This window comes from Aspergillus pseudonomiae, assembly GCF_009193645.1.
Source record: "Aspergillus pseudonomiae strain CBS 119388 unplaced genomic scaffold BDV37scaffold_110, whole genome shotgun sequence".
In the NCBI taxonomy this organism is placed as follows: Eukaryota; Fungi; Ascomycota; class Eurotiomycetes; order Eurotiales; family Aspergillaceae; genus Aspergillus; species Aspergillus pseudonomiae.
In genome coordinates this window covers 96,596-115,063 of record NW_022476102.1, presented here as the reverse complement: position 1 = coordinate 115,063, position 18,468 = coordinate 96,596, and the positions used below count along the sequence as shown (strand labels likewise).

Below are 18,468 nucleotides of genomic sequence, written 5' to 3'. Positions count from 1 at the left end.
TAACACACGGCCAAAGGATTCTATTCCTTCGTAGCCTATCATCCTGTCCCCACAATGACTCTCATTGTCACAATTCCCCATCGACTGAACTCTCTGGATGACAATTTAATGGCGCTGCCTATCATTAATATGACCACACCCATGGCAACTCAAAGATCGAAATGAGATCTTGATTCAAAACTGTCCGAATGGATCCCTCTTCTCCGCTTGCGATGGGCGACACGCAACTCGGTCTTTGCTTTAATTACTGTTAGTGCAGATAGTGGGTTCCTCTTATTAAATTCTGGCCAGGGCTGAGGCTGAGATGTGGCATGAGTGGCTTGACGGCATCATAAAAGAGTAAAGGATCAACATGGTGTGCAACTTTCATATCCACGAATGGATCCTGATTTATGGAACGTTGCTTATAATCTGCATCAGTAGGTTTTGGGAAATCCTTCAGTTTTCCATTACCACACTAATAATCCCTACACTCACCACACTAAAAGTGCTAATTAATGGGGTCCTACGTACTCTACTCCGAAGGAGACTCGGGATCCGAATTAAAGAATCAGGGAACTAAAAAAGGGAAAAACCACAAAGTAGGGCTATTCACATGAAGAAGGCCACTATATTCCGGAGTCCATAGTCGTTCTGTTAATATTAAGCATTTTTTCTTAGAATTCAGATCCATGAAAATGCAAATGCCGAGAAATCCTCTGTTACTTTCTATCCATTGATTTCCCTTCTTTACAGCAACAGGGGCCAGTGGATTCGCTCTTATCAAGCAACGCCCCCAAAAATTATATTCCATCTTTCACTCGAGAATAACCTATTTTCTTCTATCTGAACCTAGACCCATCCATGTCGTGGATCAAAAGACCCTGTTGCAACTCCTGGTCCGAGAGGCAATACTTGCAGACCTCATGTGCAGATAAAACTGGTCGGTTTAATTAAAAATTATGCACAACGCTTATTAGCCAAGAGATGGGGAAATTGCAACCGAGGCGAGGTATAAAATCCACAATCCCATCCATACCCACTCTATAACGGTAATTTCGGCAAGATCCCAACTTCTCGGAGCCACGGAAACATGCAAGGGTCCATATGATGTGGCCATGGGATTTACTATGTGCCTTGCACCGTCAACTTATAGTTCCGCAAATCGTGCATGCTGATCGTGCCTATGAGTAGAAAAATAGGCGGCCATGCACGATCCCCCCTGTCTTGTTTCGTCATGAGTCAACATCAGTCCTGAACAATTCTTTCCGACCGGTCTAGTTTTGCCATCTGCAATGGGTGTCTGTACCTTGCGCTTTCTGCAGGGGCTGTGGCCCTCTTCGAGACCGGGGCCAGTTTTTGTGATAATCTTGGTCACGATATGCACATAGTCATAGTTTCGCTCCTTCTAATATCCCGGAGATTACGTGAGAATCCACAACAGCAAACGAGGCGCTGCACCGAACTAAAGTACGAAAAATGTAAACTATGAGGTATCATAAGTCGTAACGCACAAGACCGAAACCGTCATCAAGACGCGCTCAGAGTTCTTTCGCCCTCCGCTCCCTCACCACTTCTTCCCTTTTTACTTCCCGCTCAACATCCTCAAGGCGCCCTTCCCATTCCGCCCAGCATTCGCCACCCCCAACCAAAGCAATCTCATACCACCGCTGTAAAGCTCGCGCTGTCCGTACACGTAGTTCTGAGATCTGCTTCGCCTGTTCCTCCTGCACCTGCGCTAATTGGTCCAATCGCGGCTGAAGCTGGATGAGGGAGGCCGATGTCTGCGTATCCGGAATCGGGAGATCATTTAATGATGTGAGTCGCGAGGCGGTCTCTGGAAACGCGGAGGCATACGATAACACTATTGAGGCGAGATTCTGGGTTGACAGGTTTTCTGGGAACGTTTGCGGTGGTGTAGGGCGAAAGAGATCGGGGAAGCGGTCATCTAGAACGGTAGATTAGTGTGTGTACGATCATAGTAGGATGAGTTCCCGCACGGAGAAGAAGCACATCCCGCACTGCGGGGATATTTCGACTAAGTCTCTCAAGCTCTCGCTCTAAGCTGAGAAGACGGCGCGAGACACTGTCGTCTAAAGAAGCTGGTTTCGCGGGTGCGGTGGGAACACCAGTCCAATTTGCGTCGCCCGTGAGAAGGTAGGTTAGTCGCCGGAGGCGAGACTCGAGTAATTCAATCGTCGCCCCGGCTATTGCCTCATTTTCGAGACCCATTGTCTAGGTGTAGTGGTTATCTATGGAAAATGAGCTTCATTGTTCGATCAAACCTATGTTGGGGTTAGGATGCAAACATGACATACAAACATACCGAATAGGGGGCCATGTGGGGATGTTGCACCGTTTATCAACGGTCGCTGTGGATTGATTTATGTAGGCATCTCATGGGCATGAGAATATTGCCAAGCCTATTATATCCTGCTGGTATGTTCGCTTTAAGACAAGTGGAAATACAAAGATGTTAAAATTTAGCTGTGTACTCGAGTACTGGTATATTGCAAGATAGGTATCCTTAATACTTCGTATGAATCAATCCCAACATATAGACACTGGAGATGCATAGCAGCTACATCACTTTCGCACTTCCACCATTACTAATTCCACGCGGTATTGGTACTCGGCGAATATTGTACAGGGCCTGCTGTGCTACTCTGACCTAGTAGAGTTCGCCCTCCCCTTTCCTGCATTTCCTGGCCGGACTCCACTGCGTCGCCGAAGCTTGAAACTTGATAGTCGAACACGTTTACATTTGCAGCGGCCGAGGTAGTTTCTCGCTGATCATCTTTGGCTAGTTCATTCATCTCTGTGCTCTCATCCTGGCGACTGGCGGAGTTTGAATCCTCATTCTGCCTGTCAGATGCATCCTCCGCACGCTCTTGCTCCTTGAACTCAGCGTCAAATGTTGCATTGTCTGCATTGACAAATTCCTAGACCGGGTTAGCTTAAGGTTTAATTCCAGAAATAACCAGACATACCTGGAGTGGAGACGGAATTGGCTCCTCTCGGAAATTCATCGCATTTCCATTAGCATAAACAAGCAAAACATTCTTGGATTCTTCACGAGCCGCTTTGAGGACTTCAATTTCTCGAACTTTGCGCGCCGTATATCCAATGACGTCTGCATTTTTGGAACTGGGCGCATCACTCTGCTGTGACTCTACTTGCCGAGCTTTTGCGTCATCTGTTGAAAAGCTGATCCGCCACCACTGCCACTCATCGGCGGCTGTAGGTTCGGTGTCCGCCATCTCCATATGATTGCTAGGTCGTAACACGTAAGTTACGTGCGGCTCAGTACACACACCCCGTAGGGTATATTTATAATGAGGTGTTTTCCCTGAGATATCCGACGGTTCCGTTAATATCTTTGTGTAGCTTCGAAGTGTCTCAATAGCGCTCTCTCTTCTTTGAACCAGCTCTGATTGGAGGTAGCGTTAGTATGTAGAAGCACGATCAGGATAAAAGAGGCTTACCTTTCAGCTTATCATCAATTTTACTGGAGACTTCTCGCAATTCATCTGCTAAACGTTTCGCCTCCGCGTTTGCCGCCTCCGGGCTCAAAGACAACCCATTCGCGCCATTTGCAAGGCTCTTGGGCAGTGTTACGGAGACTGCAGAAGCAGCCTTCTCTAGCGTTTCCTTCAGAGTCATCCCTCTGCTGTGCATAGCAGACTTTGACGCCGAAAAGCGGTCGATCAGGCTTTCTAATTTGGATATTCCGTCATATTCCTGAAGTCTTTGGGCACGAAAGTCGCGAGAAAAATCTCTGGAATCGGCGAGATATCGATCAGGGTAGAAGACCGCAGGAATCTTTACATCAACAGGCTTTGTACTGTCGGTGCTTTCCAATCTAATAGTGAATATTTCACCTATATGCTCCAACCATACATCGTCAAGCTCTTCACCAGGCCTGTCTGACCAAATGGCGCGGTCCAAAACATCGTAGAGAGTTTGACCATGCTCAGGGTCCACGAATGACTCAAGGATGAAGAAATCTTTGTGTATAGGTGTGTCGTAAACGGTAAGAGGTCGTTTATATGCCTTGGACGAGAAGACAGTTGCCAATTGATTCCCAGGATCTGCTCGGACAGCGGCATCTTGCCATGTTTCCAAAAACCTGCCTATGCTGCCTTCCGAGTCGTATGTAGACATGCTCTTTAAACTTACAAGAGCATCCACGCTACCAAAGGAGCGTTGCGTAATATCCAGAAAGGCGATAAGCCTCTGTGTTTCGTAGATGATATCATCCCAATCCGTGTCGCCGTCGTGTGCATCTTGAATTGTCACTATTTTTGGAAGGTTTATTGGTTGTCCGTTCCACCACTGCGGGTCGTGCCCATAGTTTGAGAGGATCCTATTTCTCTGCAGGAGAGCTTCCCGAGCCAGGGGTATAGAGTTAAGGATGGTCAACAGCCCGCCTAGATATAGACTGTCTTCTGATGGACGCAGAAATGCTGGTTCGCCTTCCACCCTCTTACGGTCTCCCGGATTTGGACTGATGATAATTTCGCGAGCGCTAGAGTTAAATAAAGTCATTGCCCAAGCACCTTCATCATAAAAGTCACGGGTGGCCCGGCCAAAGTTCGACTTGTTCGAAGTTGTAACGCCTGTCTCCTGTTGTCCAAGGTTTTGGTTCAAGGACATGGCCACAGCTTGTTGTAGCTCACGCTCCTCCTGCTCAGCAAGTGATAATCCTTTGTTGGGATCTGCCATAGCCCGGTAAGATTGAAGTTAGTGATCCTGGTACAATTTCGCCGTGAGGTGGTCTCACCCGTAGCGTTCTGCGAAGGCGGCGGGGTCGCCTGTTGATACTCAGGTCCTTGTACTTTCTCGCCTAATGTGGTCGGTGGGCGTGAGGGAGGGACTGAGCTGGGAACTGGGTCGGAGTGTTCGATATGAAACGCTGCGAATGGCAGACAGTCAGTAAGTTTATGCATGTGGTTCGCGTCAAACTGGGTTTGGACGCACAGGGTATGTTTGGGTCATTTAGGTAATTGGAAGCCTACAAAGAGACCGACCCTGGTCAGTAGGAATGTTATATAAAAGAAAATTGCACCTGCAAAGAAAAACAATAACGATACCTGTGTCTGCGGACCTGTGGGATCTTCGAAGTAGGCATTGATCGCTTTATTTGAATTGAGGTCATTGGCCTGGGGTAGATGATACATTAGCACGCGAAGTATAGTGAAGAATGACAAATGCCCTGGTATAGTGGGAATATGTGCGCGACGCAGTACTGACTTTAAGGAAGCTGATTGCCTGTTCGCGACTTGTGCTCGTGAAGCTCACAAAGTTCGCAATGGCTTCTTCTGTTGGTTCCGAAGCCATGACGGAGCTCTGTGCTGTTGGCCAGCAGCACAGCGATGATGGGCTCGAAGAAGAAAAATAAATACAGCAATGAGGCTCAAAAAACAAATGATAGAAACAGGCACAGCCTCTATTCTCTGAGCACAAGGGGCACAAGGACAATCCAAAGCATGAAGGTTAATTGTTTGGACCACTGAGCTTCCCCACCACATGACATGCGGCTGCCAAGAACTAGAGAGCATCGCTTTTCCGTTTGAAGGTAAATCATCATCATTGTCTCCTGTATGACACAAAGCTGATGTATGTTATAACTATGGACAATACAGTATTACTCTCCCACATCGCAGTTGCTACTATCAATTACCAAGAGTCAGTAAGTATGTTCTAAACTCTTGGTAATATCAATGATTTTACCGCAAATTGCTACTTTAAATTTCAGCCCCGATAATTCGTAGTCACGGGGACCGCTGAATTTGTTCTAAAAATACCGAGTACAGGCGTGATCTACTACGAAATAGCAGACTTCCTCGGTACTCTAGGCCACATATATGAAAACTAATGTTGTACAGGAAGCTATTCCCCAGGAATAAACTTAAATTACCACGATCCATAAAAGATAGGGGATTTACGTCGCTCTGGATACAGATTGTGGTTCTAGACTCTTAAACTATTGTTTTTCCAGGTTCATAGCGTCTCCAAATTAGCCGGTGAGATAATACCTGATAATCCAGGCCATTGCACTACTCATTAATTGCAATCCCACCAAATCCATCTTCTGGACACCAGCCAGCTCACCATTGATTTGACTTTTGCTCTTCCTTTCGATTGAAGATTTAGCTCAACCCCCGATACAAAAATATAGTCATTTCCAGCGTCCGACTTCGCTCCCGTGTTTATGTGACTGACCTTCCGCCCCTCCATCCCGCCCCGCCAGAGGTCAGGTTCTTTCTGCGTTGTCGGCTCTCTCCAGCGCTCCACTTTCACCAACCCTGAGCTGCTGTGGGGGGAGAAACTGTTCTGTGTCGGTTTCGATTTTGTTTCTAATTGGCGTCAATCGAATCCGACTTAAGTGTACCTAGGCCCCGCGGCGCATCATTTGACAATTTGAATTTTCTCCCATTCGGTTTTCCTCAGGTATTTCATCCGGTCGGAGTTCACCCCCGAGAACCACTCAAAATCCATCACGTCACGTTGTTCTCCCCGACCCTGCCGAACCGCTGCTGTCCGTTAGGATGGCCGCTGCTTTCGATGACGAAGACCTCTCGGTCCCCCTTCCATCATACGACCGCGATCGCCGTCGTGAACGTGCTTCTGGAGCGACTCCTCCCAATTCGAATTTCCCTGGAATGACAATGCCCCCGCCATCACGGCCGATCGGAAGGGGCGGTGATCCGTCAATGCAGTCCCCTGCGACCACCAGGGATATGCAGCGCCTCGATCAGTATCAAACCGTGAAGGTTCTGGGCGAGGGTTCTTTCGGTAAAGTCAAGTTGGCTATTCACCAGCCTAGTGGTCGTCAGGTTGCCCTGAAGATCATCTCTCGTCGCAAGCTGCTGTCACGGGACATGGTTGGGCGTGTTGAGCGTGAAATCCAGTACCTTCAGCTCTTGCGGCATCCTCACATTATTAAGCTGTATAGTCCATACCCCTTCTTGGAAGTTAGCCAAGGGTGAACTAAATAGCTGACTGGCGCATGTCTATGACAGATATACCGTCATTGCAACTAAAACCGACATTGTCATGGTCCTAGAATATGCGGAACGTGAACTTTTTGATTACCTGGTGAAGAGAGGCAGATGCAATGACGCCGAAGCTCGCAAGTTCTTCCAGCAGATAATTTGTGCTGTGGAATACTGCCACCGCCATAAGATCGTTCATCGTGATCTGAAGCCAGAGAATTTGCTCATCGATAGTGAAAAGAACGTCAAAATCGCGGATTTTGGGCTGAGCAACATTATGACAGATGGGAACTTCCTCAAGACGAGCTGTGGTAGCCCGAACTATGCAGCACCTGAAGTCATCTCCGGAAAGCTTTACGCGGGGCCCGAGGTGGACGTCTGGAGCTGTGGAGTCATCCTCTACGTGCTTTTAGTGGGACGGCTTCCCTTCGACGATGATTATATACCGGCCCTTTTCAAGAAAATTGCCGCTGGCAATTTCCATATGCCTCCTTATATATCTTCCGGCGCCGCCCGCCTGATTAGGTCAATGCTGCAGGTGCACCCCGTTCATAGACTTACAATTCCTGAAATTCGCCAGGACCCATGGTTCCAAAAGGATCTTCCGAAATATCTTCAGCCACCCCCCGAAGAATTTATCGCAACGGGCGTAGATCCTAACAAGGCAATTGATCCACGCAAGATTGCGCCCGGGAAGCCGATATCAGTACAACACAAGATCCACCAGGTTGCCATCGCCAAGTTGGAACGAAATATGGGATATGGCCGTGAAGATATCGAGGATGCCCTAAAAAATCCTGAACCCAGTGCAATCAAAGATGCCTTCTTTATCATCGTAGAAAATGAGATGATGCAAACTAACTGTGAGTACTAAGAGATATTTTCTACCGCCTCCTCTCTCCAAGAATCCGGACATCGATAGAGGCTGCTTGAGTGAGGGTGGTATGCTAATAATTTGCACTAGCTCCCACTGATGAGAATTTGATGTCCTCTGCACCTCCGCCACCTTCGGGTCGGACACCAGCCTCGCCGGCAACAACTGGCCGGCCCGCTGCTGCTCCCTCACAAGGAGCTCCTGCCGGGCCACCTACGAGAACTCGAAGTGGTTCACAGCGCCAGTCGTTCCAACTGCATCAGCCAAGTGATTCAGATAACTTGGAGACATCGCGTATCAGCCATGTTAGGATTTTGCCAACTAGTTTACCTTACGTCCATGATCAGTTGATGGAACAGCGCGAGCGGGAACAAAGAGCCCGTGCCGCAGATCGTCTGGCAGAGGAGCAGGCTCGGTCAGGCTCGGATGCCTCTGAAGATCCACATCGATCCGGCCTTGATGGCCGTTCTTTAGCGGAGCAGGAGGCAACAGCCAAAGCCCTGAAACCTCACTCTCGCAGCATCGTCGATCTAGACAAATTACGTCTCGAACCACCCGAAGCTCGTAACGCCCCGCATCAACCCAGGAAAACCCGGAAATGGCAATTTGGGATCCGGTCTCGTAACCAACCATACGAGGCAATGCTTTATCTCTATAAAGCTATTGCAGCGCAGAGAGGACGATGGGAAATTCTTCCAGCCGAGTCAGGTCAGTTCATTTATAGCTCGAAGCTTTGGTTGAGTTCAAACTAACCAAGATGTCAAGGTACTCAAATAGGCTCGCAGTCCGCCGATGAACCCACACCGCTCCAAAGCAAATATCCAGATCTACCCCCGGACTACTATATTCCAAAAGATCCGTGGTTCATACGGGCACGTCTCTTGAAAGAAGGCGTCAAAGCACCTGGCTTGTCTGGCAGCGTGCATAGCAGCAGGAGCGATATTAGCGAACTTCGTCGAAAATTCAATCTGACTGGTGGACCATCCTCGGTCGATGAGAAAAGCCACAGTCCCAATGAACACTTGAGCGCATCAGGCCCTTCCTCAGCTTCGCAGCATCTTTCAATCCCGCGCGTCGCTTATGGTGTTTGGGTTTTCGTTGATATCCAGTTATATCAATTAGAGGAAAACAACTACATGGTGGACTTCAAGTGTGATGGATACCAGAACGTGATCCGTGCGGAGAGCGATACTGAATGGCATCCTATCAGCAAAAGATTCCGGAATAAGGAAAAAGAGATAACTAGCCCTTATCCTTTCCTTGATGTTGCCTCTGATCTCGTGGCACAATTGGCGGTCGCAAGCTAGACCTCTGGTGGTCCTGATGTTGGGAATTCATTGATTGGCGTACTTGGGGAAATCGGTGCATCTGGCGCGGCGTTCTGATTCTTTTATTATTCTGCTTTCCTGCCTTTGCTTGATTTGTTGCATGTCAGCGGACAAAAGTGCACTTCTGTTCTCTCGATTGAGAAAAGAAATTGCAGGTTTTGGATATATAAGCAACCAATTTCACCTACTGCTCATAATATTATTTTCTATTTCTGTTACTAGACCATGGTTCGCAATCGACACGTTTCCACTGTCTTCACTCTCTTGTCCAAGTACTTAGTTGATGCTGCCTGAGCTGTCTTTATCGACGCACTGATTTTCAATATTCCCCACTCAGAGTGGGAAGGGCGAGTGGGGAATCAATTCTTCAGCGAGTATCAAAGAATGCGGACTTCTGATAGGCAAATCCAGGACTTTTTGGATTTGGCTTGCTCCTCATAACTTGATGGGCCGACGTCAGACTTCCAAGAGAATAAGCTGCTAATCCCATACTGAGGAAGATAAACACTGAAAGAAACAATATCGATTCATTCGGCGCACCATACTCTGAACCGCCATTCAATTACCCAAAATTATAAAACACAGCAAGGATAAAATCGGAGAACTTCTCCTGTTCAAGATACCGTCATCCATGATGATGTCCCTATCTTGATCATAGGAAGTGGTCCCTGTGGCCTCTTACTCGCTTTCATGGCTCGCGCGACTCCGGCGTGATTTATATCTACCATAGTGCCTGTCATTATTGCGTACGACTCTAACTCTTCTCAACAAGTTCGGACATTGACCGTCGAATGCGATCCCACTAGACTGGATGCACCAAAGGCCCATGCACTGTCACCCAGATCACTGGAGCTACGCCGTCAATTCGGGTTGGCGGTCAACAAGATCCGCAGTGTCAGGGCAAATCGTGAAGACGCCCACTGGTGAACTTTGTTCCTGGTTTGAACGGGAGACTTGTCGGGAGACTTTCGTATGATCGGATGGACGCTGGGTCTTGAATGACACGCCGACGGTCCGTACTGTGTGTCCCAGTGCTTTGGCTCCTGCCATTATACAAGAACGCTGACACTGACTCAGATGATATACAGCATTCCTCAGCTGGAGGCTGAGGACCTGATCGTTAGAGAACCACGGCCTTGTCGGTTGGAAAATGTACGGCTATTGTCGAGGGCTGACAGATCTCCCAAGAGAAGTACAGCGAGGAAAAGCTGGAGGCGCAGTTCCTACAGTCCCCCTCCAGCCTATATTGCATCGAATGCTCACAGCACCTGTAGTGGTTGCTATCCAAATACAAGAGCCTTCGTGACAACTCTTCAAGGAGAATAGGCCGATTTCTACATCATACGCCATTCAAATTATATCGTTACGCAGTCAACATTGGTAATTTTGGCTCAGCAAATTTGCACATTCCCGTGATAAAAGCCGTCAGTATCAGCGATAGGCACAGAGTATTCAGTTCTCGTATGGGCGGTAAGGCTGTGTACGCCTCCAAGAAATGGGGGCTTATTTACTAGTATATCGATGCAGACACCAATCAGAACGGGACTTGAAATTGATCAACTTTGCCCCGCATAAGCAGTTGAACTCTTAGATCGCTTCAGCCGAATTTTTCAGTCAGCACTTGGTTCTCTTTGGGGTGATTTGTGTGCAGTTGGGTACTTCTCGCGACGACTTCTTAACATTCAAGCATCCGAAGCCCCCTACATGATCGCTTTAAAATCTACATTAGAAACCACACAAGAAGCACTAAGTCTCGTTTTCGAACAGACAAGTGTCACAGGCCAGGCTTCCACCATCGGAATGGCGGACCCTTTTGCGATAACCGGGTTGATTTTGCAAGTTATAGAAACTGCTGGCCAGGTATATAGATATTGCAAGGAGGTCAAGAATGCTGACAATGAGATCCGGGAATTGTTTGGCGAACTTTTCGCTCTAAAAGCAGTTCTTGAGCAAATGAGTAAAGAACGGCAAGGTACACTGAACATAGAGGATCCCAAGTCTGCACAAGCGCTTTCCTCAGAATCGTTTCGTCACGCCTTGCTCAGCGCGAACGGCATCTTGAAGGACATCCTTGACGATTTGATGAAAAGACAACTACGAGGAAAATCATTCTTCAAGCAGTTAGGATGGCCAGGGAAGAAAGAGAAACTTCAAGATAGTATTGTCCAGCTTGAACGTCTCAAGAGTTATTTTATCTTAGTTATGGTGAATGAGAGCTCGTATGTGTCTCTATTTCCTATCTGGGATTGACGCTGATTGATTTACCAGGGCAATGGACAAGGAGGTCCTATCGTCAATAAATTACTTGACGGACCTGGGAACGCTGATGAGACAAGATAGCCAAAGTGAGATACCAAAACAAGCGACCCTTCCTATTCATTTTCGGCCTTAGGGCTATCCTCCTTTTTCCTATCTTTCGAGCCCCATCTAATGACCGCTTTAGAGGACCTGCGTCAGAAGATAAGGGAATGGATATGTCCCTTTGATGTGGAAGTAAGCCATCGCAAAGCACGGTCTGTATGCCAGGCTGGCACAGGATCTTGGTTTATCGATGGTCCTTTTCAACGATGGTTTCGAGGACAGGAGAAGTCTCGATTGCTCTATCTTGAGGGTAAATGTAAGCTTTGGCTTTCCGATGTTTCGCTAAATCTACGTACTTACAAAGAATTTAGCTGGGTCTGGGAAAACGGTCCTTTGGTATGTTCGATCATGGAATTATGCCTTGTTTTATACAGTCGTTAACATGTACTGGCTGTAGTTCTACTGCTATAGAAGAAGCGAGGAAAGCCACCCAAAGCACGGACTTTAGCTTGGCACTGTTCACGTACTGCTCGTTTCAGCTCAGTGCTTCCCAGAAGCTGGTCCATGTTCTCGGTGCTTTACTCGCACAGCTTTCCGACCGCTTTCCTCAAGCCCTTGATGTACTGGAGCCTGACTTTAGGAAGAAGTCACTTCCTTCTCCGGATATCCTTCTCCGGATACTTCGCAGTCATGCGCGTGAGCTTAAACGGCTGTATATTTTTGTCGATGCTGTTAATGAGAGCGATGAGTGTGAAAATATTATAAGCACATTGCTGAGCCTCGCAGAATCTGAATATCAGATACATGTGATGGTTACCAGCACCGCAGCTTCAGTGACACTGAGTAAGGATGATCTTCTGAGAGCACAAATGAAACCATCTTCAAACCAGAACGACATTCAGGATTTCGTGAACGCGCAGCTGGAGACACGTCCAAGCCTTCGTTATCTCCCCCAACACACTAAAAGAGATATAACTACCGTACTTATTGCCAAGGCCAACGGAATGTAAGTACAAACATAGGCTTTCTTATGCAAGATACATTTGAGCTAATCGACAACGTAGGTTCCGATACGTTCAATGTCAGATTGACCTTCTCAGTGCCCAAGCAACTGGTCGAGGTGTCCGGAAGGCGCTTGCGACATTGCCAGAAAGCTTAAATGGAACGTACGAAGTGATTCTCGGACAGATCCCCCCGTATAGCCGTGAACTCGCAAGAGATGCACTTCTCTGGCTTACATTTAGCCGACAACCGATCACTTTGTCAGCATTGAGCGAAGCTGTGGTCATCATCAAGGGAGACAAATTTTTAGATGATGAATGTAGGCTATATTCACCTACAGTCATCCTAAAGATCTGCCAGGGACTAGTGGCGTATGATGAAGTGACTTCGGTTATAACATTAGCCCACTCCTCGGTCAAAGCGTTTCTTACATCCGATGCTATCAGACAGGGCCCTGCCGCATACTACAGCTTGCAGGAGGTCGAAGCTACACGGTGTATCTTCCAGAAATGCTTGACATACTTGATGTTTGATGCATTCCAGAAGCCGTGCCGAAGCCGACATTCCCTCAGAAGGCGTCTGAAGGAGTTTCCTCTGTTGAGCTATGCCTCCATGACCTGGGGACAGTATTGCGGCTTGCATGCCCCTGCTGGCTTCGTGCTTGACCACTCTGAGTTGGACGAGATAATGGCATTCTTTGCAACATGTGCCCTACATAATGGAGGTAACTTTAGATCCTGGGTTCAGGTTTTGATTCCCGAGGCTGCCACCGAAGAGGCTTGGTCCACAGAACCACTATACTATGCGTCTTCATTTGGAATGACACTCGTCGTGGAAAGGCTTATCAAAAGCGGCATCAACCTGGACTCCCCTGGTGGCCGTCACGATGCTACTGCCCTTACAGTTGCGTCATACAGAGGCCAGCTCGCAGTGGTCAAGATGCTACTTGATGCAGGTTCAGACCCAAACTTGAAAGATTGCCATGGAATAACAAGCCTTGGATGGGCAAAGAGGAAAGGCCACCGCGAGGTCGAAACGCTTCTATTGGCATATGGTGCTCAGGTTCAGCTGGGGTATTCCAAAGTGGTTGTGCCAAAGAATACGCAACTGGCAGATAGCGAGGACAGCGACTCTGCCGGTTATGAAGAGTGAGTGGGATAGAAGGCAGTTCAGTGAACAACGCAAAGGACTCCAGAGGAATCAGTCTGCACGGCGTTGATCTAACCCCAGAGAGCTGCTGCTTCGCCAGAGGAAGCATACAGAGTCTCTGCAAGGATGTCCTTCATTGTTTCATACTGTTTTAGTTGATGCAGTATAGTAGTGTTTGATGAAAATAACCTGGATAGAATATCGGGCCACGAAGCCGTACTAGGAGTTATACTACAAGAAGGATATAGCATTATACGTGAATCGGTAGAACTACCGGGGGTGCCTTCGCCACAATATGCATCAGCCCTAACAACGTCACCCCACAACCCCAGGAATTAGGAATCCGCAGCTCCGGTGGACTAATTTCTCCTCCTTGAAGTGGAATCAACGGCCGACGGATAAGAAGTTTGCCGCTCTCCACAGCACCGACGTGGGGAAAGTGTGGGGAGAACGCCACGGGGGGATCATCCGATATGGGGAAGTAAAAAATCCAAGTATAGATAAGCTGCATTTAAAACGTAGCGCCCCTCCTCTTCTCCAGCTCTCTTCAACCAGTCACAGCTCCTTCAATTGCTATCCAACATGACGCGCGCACAATCAGACAAGCCCACGGGCGAGTACCGCCAATATCTACCCGACCTGAGCCTGAAACGCTTCCAGGTAATGCGCACTCAAGACGCGCATGAATATGCCCATAATTTCAAGACCCTTCATAACCCACCATGGCTGCATGCGCTGTACACGCACTGGTTGGATTTATTGCAGGAGCCATTCAAGGGTGTCACGACCGATGGTATGACATTTCATTTCCCACAGTTGCTGCTCGGTGGCTAATATCCAGCCAGGAAATGTCCGACCCGGGCTCTTCACATTACAAGATGAAGATGTTCCCATCGGCACAATAGTAAGTGCAGTTGAGTCTCTACTCTCCATAGTAGACGACAAACAACGCCAAGCACTCTCATATCACATCGACTCCCCCGAATGGCGCACATGGTCAAACCCTGAATTCCTCCTCAGCCACAAAGGCCTCCGTCTCGACGAAGTCAACGCTAAGACCCGCGACGCAATTCTGAACGTGCTCAAGGCTACGTTATCACCAGAAGGCTACGACAAGGCCGTTAAAGCCATGCGCATCAATCACTTCCTAGGCGAGCTCGTCGAATCACCAAAGGTGATGAACGAGTTCTCCTACAACTTCGTCCTGTTTGGACGTCCCTCTACCACCAGGCCCTGGGGCTGGTCGTTCTACGGCCATCATCTCTGTCTGAACGTGTTCCTGTACAAGGGCCAGATCGTCGCCTCGCCGTGGTTCACAGGCGCAGAACCCAATGAGATCGACTCCGGTCCGTATGCAGGCACCCGCATTATGCAGGCCGAGGAGGAACTGGGCCTCCAACTTATGCAGTCGCTCAGTCCAGATCTCCAGCAGCAGGCTCGCGTGTACGCTGAGATGCATGACCCCGCAATGCCACCTGGTCGCTGGAACAAGGATGACCAGCGACATGTGTGCGGTGCGTATCGGGATAACCGAGAGGTTCCGTACGAGGGTATCCTCGCTTCGTCGCTCAACGAGGAGCAGAAGGAATTGCTCTACGGTATATTGGAGCAGTATCTACTTTACCTCCCCAAGCGATCGCGGGATATGAAACTGGATCACATCCGGCAATTCCAGTCAGAGACGTACTTCTCCTGGATTGGTGGTTTTGGCGACGAGGATCCGTTTTATTACCGGATCCAGAGCCCCGTGGTTCTCGTGGAGTTTGATCATCATTCCGGCGTCTTCTTGAACAATGAAGAGCCGAAGAAGTTCCACATCCATACTTTGCTGCGCACGCCTAATGGTGGTGACTACGGATATGCCCTGCGGCCGTTGATTCCCGCTGTGGAGGGAATAGTGGGGAAGGACATTACGTGGGAGAAGTCGGCTCTTTAGGCGGGCCGATGCTGATATTAGATGATGTTATGCGATAGACGTACATAGTGAGCATATGAGATACTAGACCGTGCCAAATGAAGCGTCCATGATATGTTGACTTCCACTTTCCCGGCTGGTTCACTCTACGTAACTGCCGATATACCCGAGCATAACCTAGATCCACCCAGCATTGCTTTACTGAATTATCGGTGGAGAATTCGCCACAGGAACGTACGATCAATGGTTACCCCTATCAGCTATGGCTCGGATCTGCCGAGCGGGCTAGAACTATTTACTGCCTGTGCCTGCTGATAGGGTTCACCGTTCGGATAACAGATAGCTTTGGGGTACTCTCTTCTAAACAACCACATAGCTGTAAGCATTTGGCATACCCCATAAGACCAGGATTCTCAAGAAAGAAATGAGAACACAAGCATATAGTGAATACTAAAATATTGCCAAAAACCCCAAAATTGTGTATCAAAACGCATATATCCCTTGGCCCAATATAACCAATCCAACTCAAACTATGTAGCATCCAACCACCCCTAAAATCCCCATACAAATTGATAAGCTACAAAACAGCCCAAAAGCTCAGACCAACGCCCTGACCACCAGCTTCCAAATTAGCCCGGGGCCCCATATCAATTTCACGCAGGATCCTCCATCTCTAGCCCAATGAAAAGTCAAGCAAAGATGCCCAGCTGTGGAATATCCGACAGCGTCGGAATTGCCGACCCCGGTAATGCCCTTCACGATCGTCTGATTGGATGCCGGATTGCTCGTATTTGAGCTTCATTAGCCCCCCTTGTGTTGGCCGTTATGTGCAAATCAATTTGAAATCCTCGGTGGACAACGTATCTCAATGTTCGACTACATTTATCGTCTCTTGACTAGGCTATCGGGAGGAAAGTCGCGCAAGGAGGAGACAGCTATGGTAAGTTCATCACGTCTTGCGTCCGGTTGAACAAAGACAAAAAAAAAAAAAAAAAAAAAAAAAAAAAAAAAAAAAAAAAAAAAAAAAAAAAAAAAAAAAAAAAAAATCTAACATACTGCAAAGATCCCAGACGAAGTCCGCCTCCACATCATTATAGTCGGCGCAGGTCTCAGCGGCCTCGCGACGGCTATATCCTGTGCTACATCAGGCCACACAGTCGAGGTTATTGAGCAAGCAAAGGAACTCGCCGAGGTATGTATACCCGGACATATACGCCAATATAGAAGCTCCAAAAGCTAATGATACGATACTGCAGGTCGGCGCAGGCCTCCAAATAACCCCCAACGCATCCCGCCTTTTCCACCACTGGCGCCTCCCCTCATCGCTCTGGCAATCGGCCGCTGAGCCAACAGCCCTAACCGTGCACAAATACACGGGCCAAATCCTGGCCCACGAGGCCCAATTCCACACCAACATCCGCGCAAAGTACCAAGCGCCCTTCATCGACCTCCACCGCGTCGATCTCCAACAGGCGCTCTTCGCCCGCGCGCAAGACCTCGGTGTGAAATTCCACCTCAACGAACGGGTCGACCGGCTCGATTTTGACTCCACCACTGTCCATACGCTCTCCGGGAAGACGTACCGTGGCGATCTCATCGTCGCGGCGGACGGGCTCTGGTCGAAATGTCGGGAGTGCTACGAGGGGAGGAAGGACGATCCGCTGCCGACAGGCGATTTGGCGTATCGGATTGTACTCAGGGCGGACGAGATCACGGACCCGAAACTGCGGGCTTGGGCTGAGAACCCAGAGTGCCATTTCTGGGTTGGGCCCGGGGCGCATGCGGTGGCTTATTCGTTGCGTGGAGGTAGCATGTTTAATATTGTGCTTCTTGTGCCGGACAACTTGCCCCCCGGGGTATCCAGGCAGGAGGGGAGCGTGGAGGAGATGAAGGCGCTGTTTGAGGGGTGGGATCCTGTGTATGTCCTTCCTTCCCCCTTCTTCTCTTAGGGTTTGTTGTGGGGGAATGAGATTGGCTGACATGGTCGTCTAGGTTGAACCAATTCCTCAGTTATGTCGATACTGTCGACAAGTGGAAGCTGATGCATCGTGAGTCTTTGAATCTCATTGTCCTTTCTTTTATGGGCTGTCCACTAACGGTTTGATACAGACGGTGAAATGGAATCCTGGATTAATGACAGATCCAACCTCGTCTTCATGTACGCTCCTCGACCGCTCTTTCTTCCTGTACTCTATCTTCCAGCAATTCTGACTAATAACTCCAGCGGCGACTCCTGCCACCCAATGCTCCCCTACCTAGCTCAAGGCGCCAACTCATCTCTCGAGGACGGCGCCGTCCTCGGCGGCCTTCTAGGCCACATGAAGAGCAAATCACAGCTCCCGGAGATTCTCCGCTTATACGAAAGCTTGAGAAAGTCAAGAGGCGAGGCGATTGTTAAGGAGACGTTTAAGCAGGTAATTTCTATGTTTCTCTTACTCTATATTCTTCGTTTCTGTCTTTACTTGGTTCATGAACTGACGGTTCACCGTAGAGAAACGATTTCCACATGTACAACGGACCCGAGCAGGAAAAGAGAGATGAGATTTTCTTATCGCAGTTGGGGAAGGAGATTAAAGGGGCGTTTCCTAGTCGATGGTGAGTGATAATTTTCCTTTTTTCTTTTGTGTGTTATGTGGTTGTAGGTCAGGCGCTGATGTGTATGCGTGTAGGACGTGTCCTGAGGTGCAGCCCTGGTTGTATGGGTACGATGCGCTGCAGGAGGTGGAGAAGGCGGTTGGGCAGAATCCAGAGTTATTTTTGAAGAAGAAGGTGAATCTATAGATCTGTTTCTGTTCTTACTTCCTGGGATATGTGTATGTATGGGTAATTTGATGTGCTAGTTCTCTAGGTATTCAGACACTGATTCTGGGTCGTGAATGAATGTATGGGCAGTTTGAGATGGCGTATGTACAAAGAAACGTA

At 48.5% G+C, this 18,468-nt stretch overlaps 7 protein-coding genes across 7 annotated transcripts; 5 read left to right on the top strand and 2 right to left on the bottom strand.

Moving 5' to 3' along the window:
• Positions 1-681, top strand: BDV37DRAFT_262327 (uncharacterized protein). Its single transcript, XM_032083408.1, has one exon. The coding sequence runs from the start codon at positions 353-355 to the stop codon at positions 560-562; it is 210 nt and encodes a 69-aa protein (XP_031936178.1). The 5' UTR covers positions 1-352; the 3' UTR covers positions 563-681.
• An 839-nt stretch (positions 682-1,520) lies between these two features.
• BDV37DRAFT_288176 (putative nuclear distribution protein RO10) lies at positions 1,521-2,211 on the bottom strand (the record flags this gene model as incomplete). Its single annotated transcript, XM_032088238.1, has 2 exons — positions 1,521-1,927; positions 1,980-2,211. 2 exons carry the CDS (start codon positions 2,209-2,211, stop codon positions 1,521-1,523), a joined length of 639 nt encoding a protein of 212 aa, XP_031936177.1.
• Positions 2,212-2,422: 211 nt separating this feature from the next.
• Positions 2,423-5,479, bottom strand: BDV37DRAFT_262324 (uncharacterized protein). The gene is made up of 7 exons (XM_032083407.1): positions 5,233-5,479; positions 5,073-5,141; positions 4,960-4,993; positions 4,763-4,894; positions 3,465-4,697; positions 2,970-3,409; positions 2,423-2,921 (listed from the first exon to the last, which is right to left on the bottom strand). The coding sequence occupies exons 1-7, from the start codon at positions 5,317-5,319 to the stop codon at positions 2,589-2,591; spliced, it is 2,328 nt and encodes a 775-aa protein (XP_031936176.1). The 5' UTR covers positions 5,320-5,479; the 3' UTR covers positions 2,423-2,588.
• Positions 5,480-6,005: 526 nt separating this feature from the next.
• Positions 6,006-9,825, top strand: BDV37DRAFT_290831 (kinase-like domain-containing protein). The gene is made up of 4 exons (XM_032088815.1): positions 6,006-6,931; positions 7,005-7,840; positions 7,942-8,559; positions 8,617-9,825. Exons 1-4 carry the CDS (start codon positions 6,531-6,533, stop codon positions 9,156-9,158), a joined length of 2,397 nt encoding a protein of 798 aa, XP_031936175.1. The 5' UTR covers positions 6,006-6,530; the 3' UTR covers positions 9,159-9,825.
• Positions 9,826-10,979: 1,154 nt separating this feature from the next.
• Positions 10,980-13,634, top strand: BDV37DRAFT_288173 (uncharacterized protein; the record flags this gene model as incomplete). The annotated part of the gene is made up of 6 exons (XM_032088237.1): positions 10,980-11,398; positions 11,448-11,524; positions 11,623-11,796; positions 11,852-11,876; positions 11,938-12,486; positions 12,545-13,634. 6 exons carry the CDS (start codon positions 10,980-10,982, stop codon positions 13,632-13,634), a joined length of 2,334 nt encoding a protein of 777 aa, XP_031936174.1.
• A 290-nt stretch (positions 13,635-13,924) lies between these two features.
• On the top strand, positions 13,925-15,704 carry BDV37DRAFT_20523 (DUF3500 domain-containing protein). Its single transcript, XM_032079907.1, has 2 exons — positions 13,925-14,424; positions 14,477-15,704. Exons 1-2 carry the CDS (start codon positions 14,214-14,216, stop codon positions 15,565-15,567), a joined length of 1,302 nt encoding a protein of 433 aa, XP_031936173.1. The 5' UTR covers positions 13,925-14,213; the 3' UTR covers positions 15,568-15,704.
• A 423-nt stretch (positions 15,705-16,127) lies between these two features.
• Positions 16,128-18,327, top strand: BDV37DRAFT_290827 (putative monooxygenase; the record flags this gene model as incomplete). Its single annotated transcript, XM_032088814.1, has 8 exons — positions 16,128-16,486; positions 16,610-16,738; positions 16,803-17,464; positions 17,539-17,594; positions 17,656-17,704; positions 17,771-17,960; positions 18,038-18,141; positions 18,216-18,327. Exons 1-8 carry the CDS (start codon positions 16,415-16,417, stop codon positions 18,325-18,327), a joined length of 1,374 nt encoding a protein of 457 aa, XP_031936172.1. The 5' UTR covers positions 16,128-16,414.
• Between the last annotated feature and the right edge of the window lie 141 nt (positions 18,328-18,468).

Coding starts and splice junctions, on each gene's coding strand:
- BDV37DRAFT_290831 (XM_032088815.1), top strand. CDS start 6,531: ATGGCCGCTGCTTTCGATGACGAAGACCTCTCGGTCCCCCTTCCATCA. Junction 6,932..7,004: donor CATCCTCACATTATTAAGCT/GTATAGTCCATA, acceptor TGTCTATGACAG/ATATACCGTCATTGCAACTA. Junction 7,841..7,941: donor TGAGATGATGCAAACTAACT/GTGAGTACTAAG, acceptor AATTTGCACTAG/CTCCCACTGATGAGAATTTG.
- BDV37DRAFT_262327 (XM_032083408.1), top strand. CDS start 353: ATGGTGTGCAACTTTCATATCCACGAATGGATCCTGATTTATGGAACG.
- BDV37DRAFT_262324 (XM_032083407.1), bottom strand. CDS start 5,319: ATGGCTTCGGAACCAACAGAAGAAGCCATTGCGAACTTTGTGAGCTTC. Junction 5,142..5,232: donor AGGCAATCAGCTTCCTTAAA/GTCAGTACTGCG, acceptor CATCTACCCCAG/GCCAATGACCTCAATTCAAA. Junction 4,895..4,959: donor AAATGACCCAAACATACCCT/GTGCGTCCAAAC, acceptor TGCCATTCGCAG/CGTTTCATATCGAACACTCC.
- BDV37DRAFT_20523 (XM_032079907.1), top strand. CDS start 14,214: ATGACGCGCGCACAATCAGACAAGCCCACGGGCGAGTACCGCCAATAT. Junction 14,425..14,476: donor CAAGGGTGTCACGACCGATG/GTATGACATTTC, acceptor ATATCCAGCCAG/GAAATGTCCGACCCGGGCTC.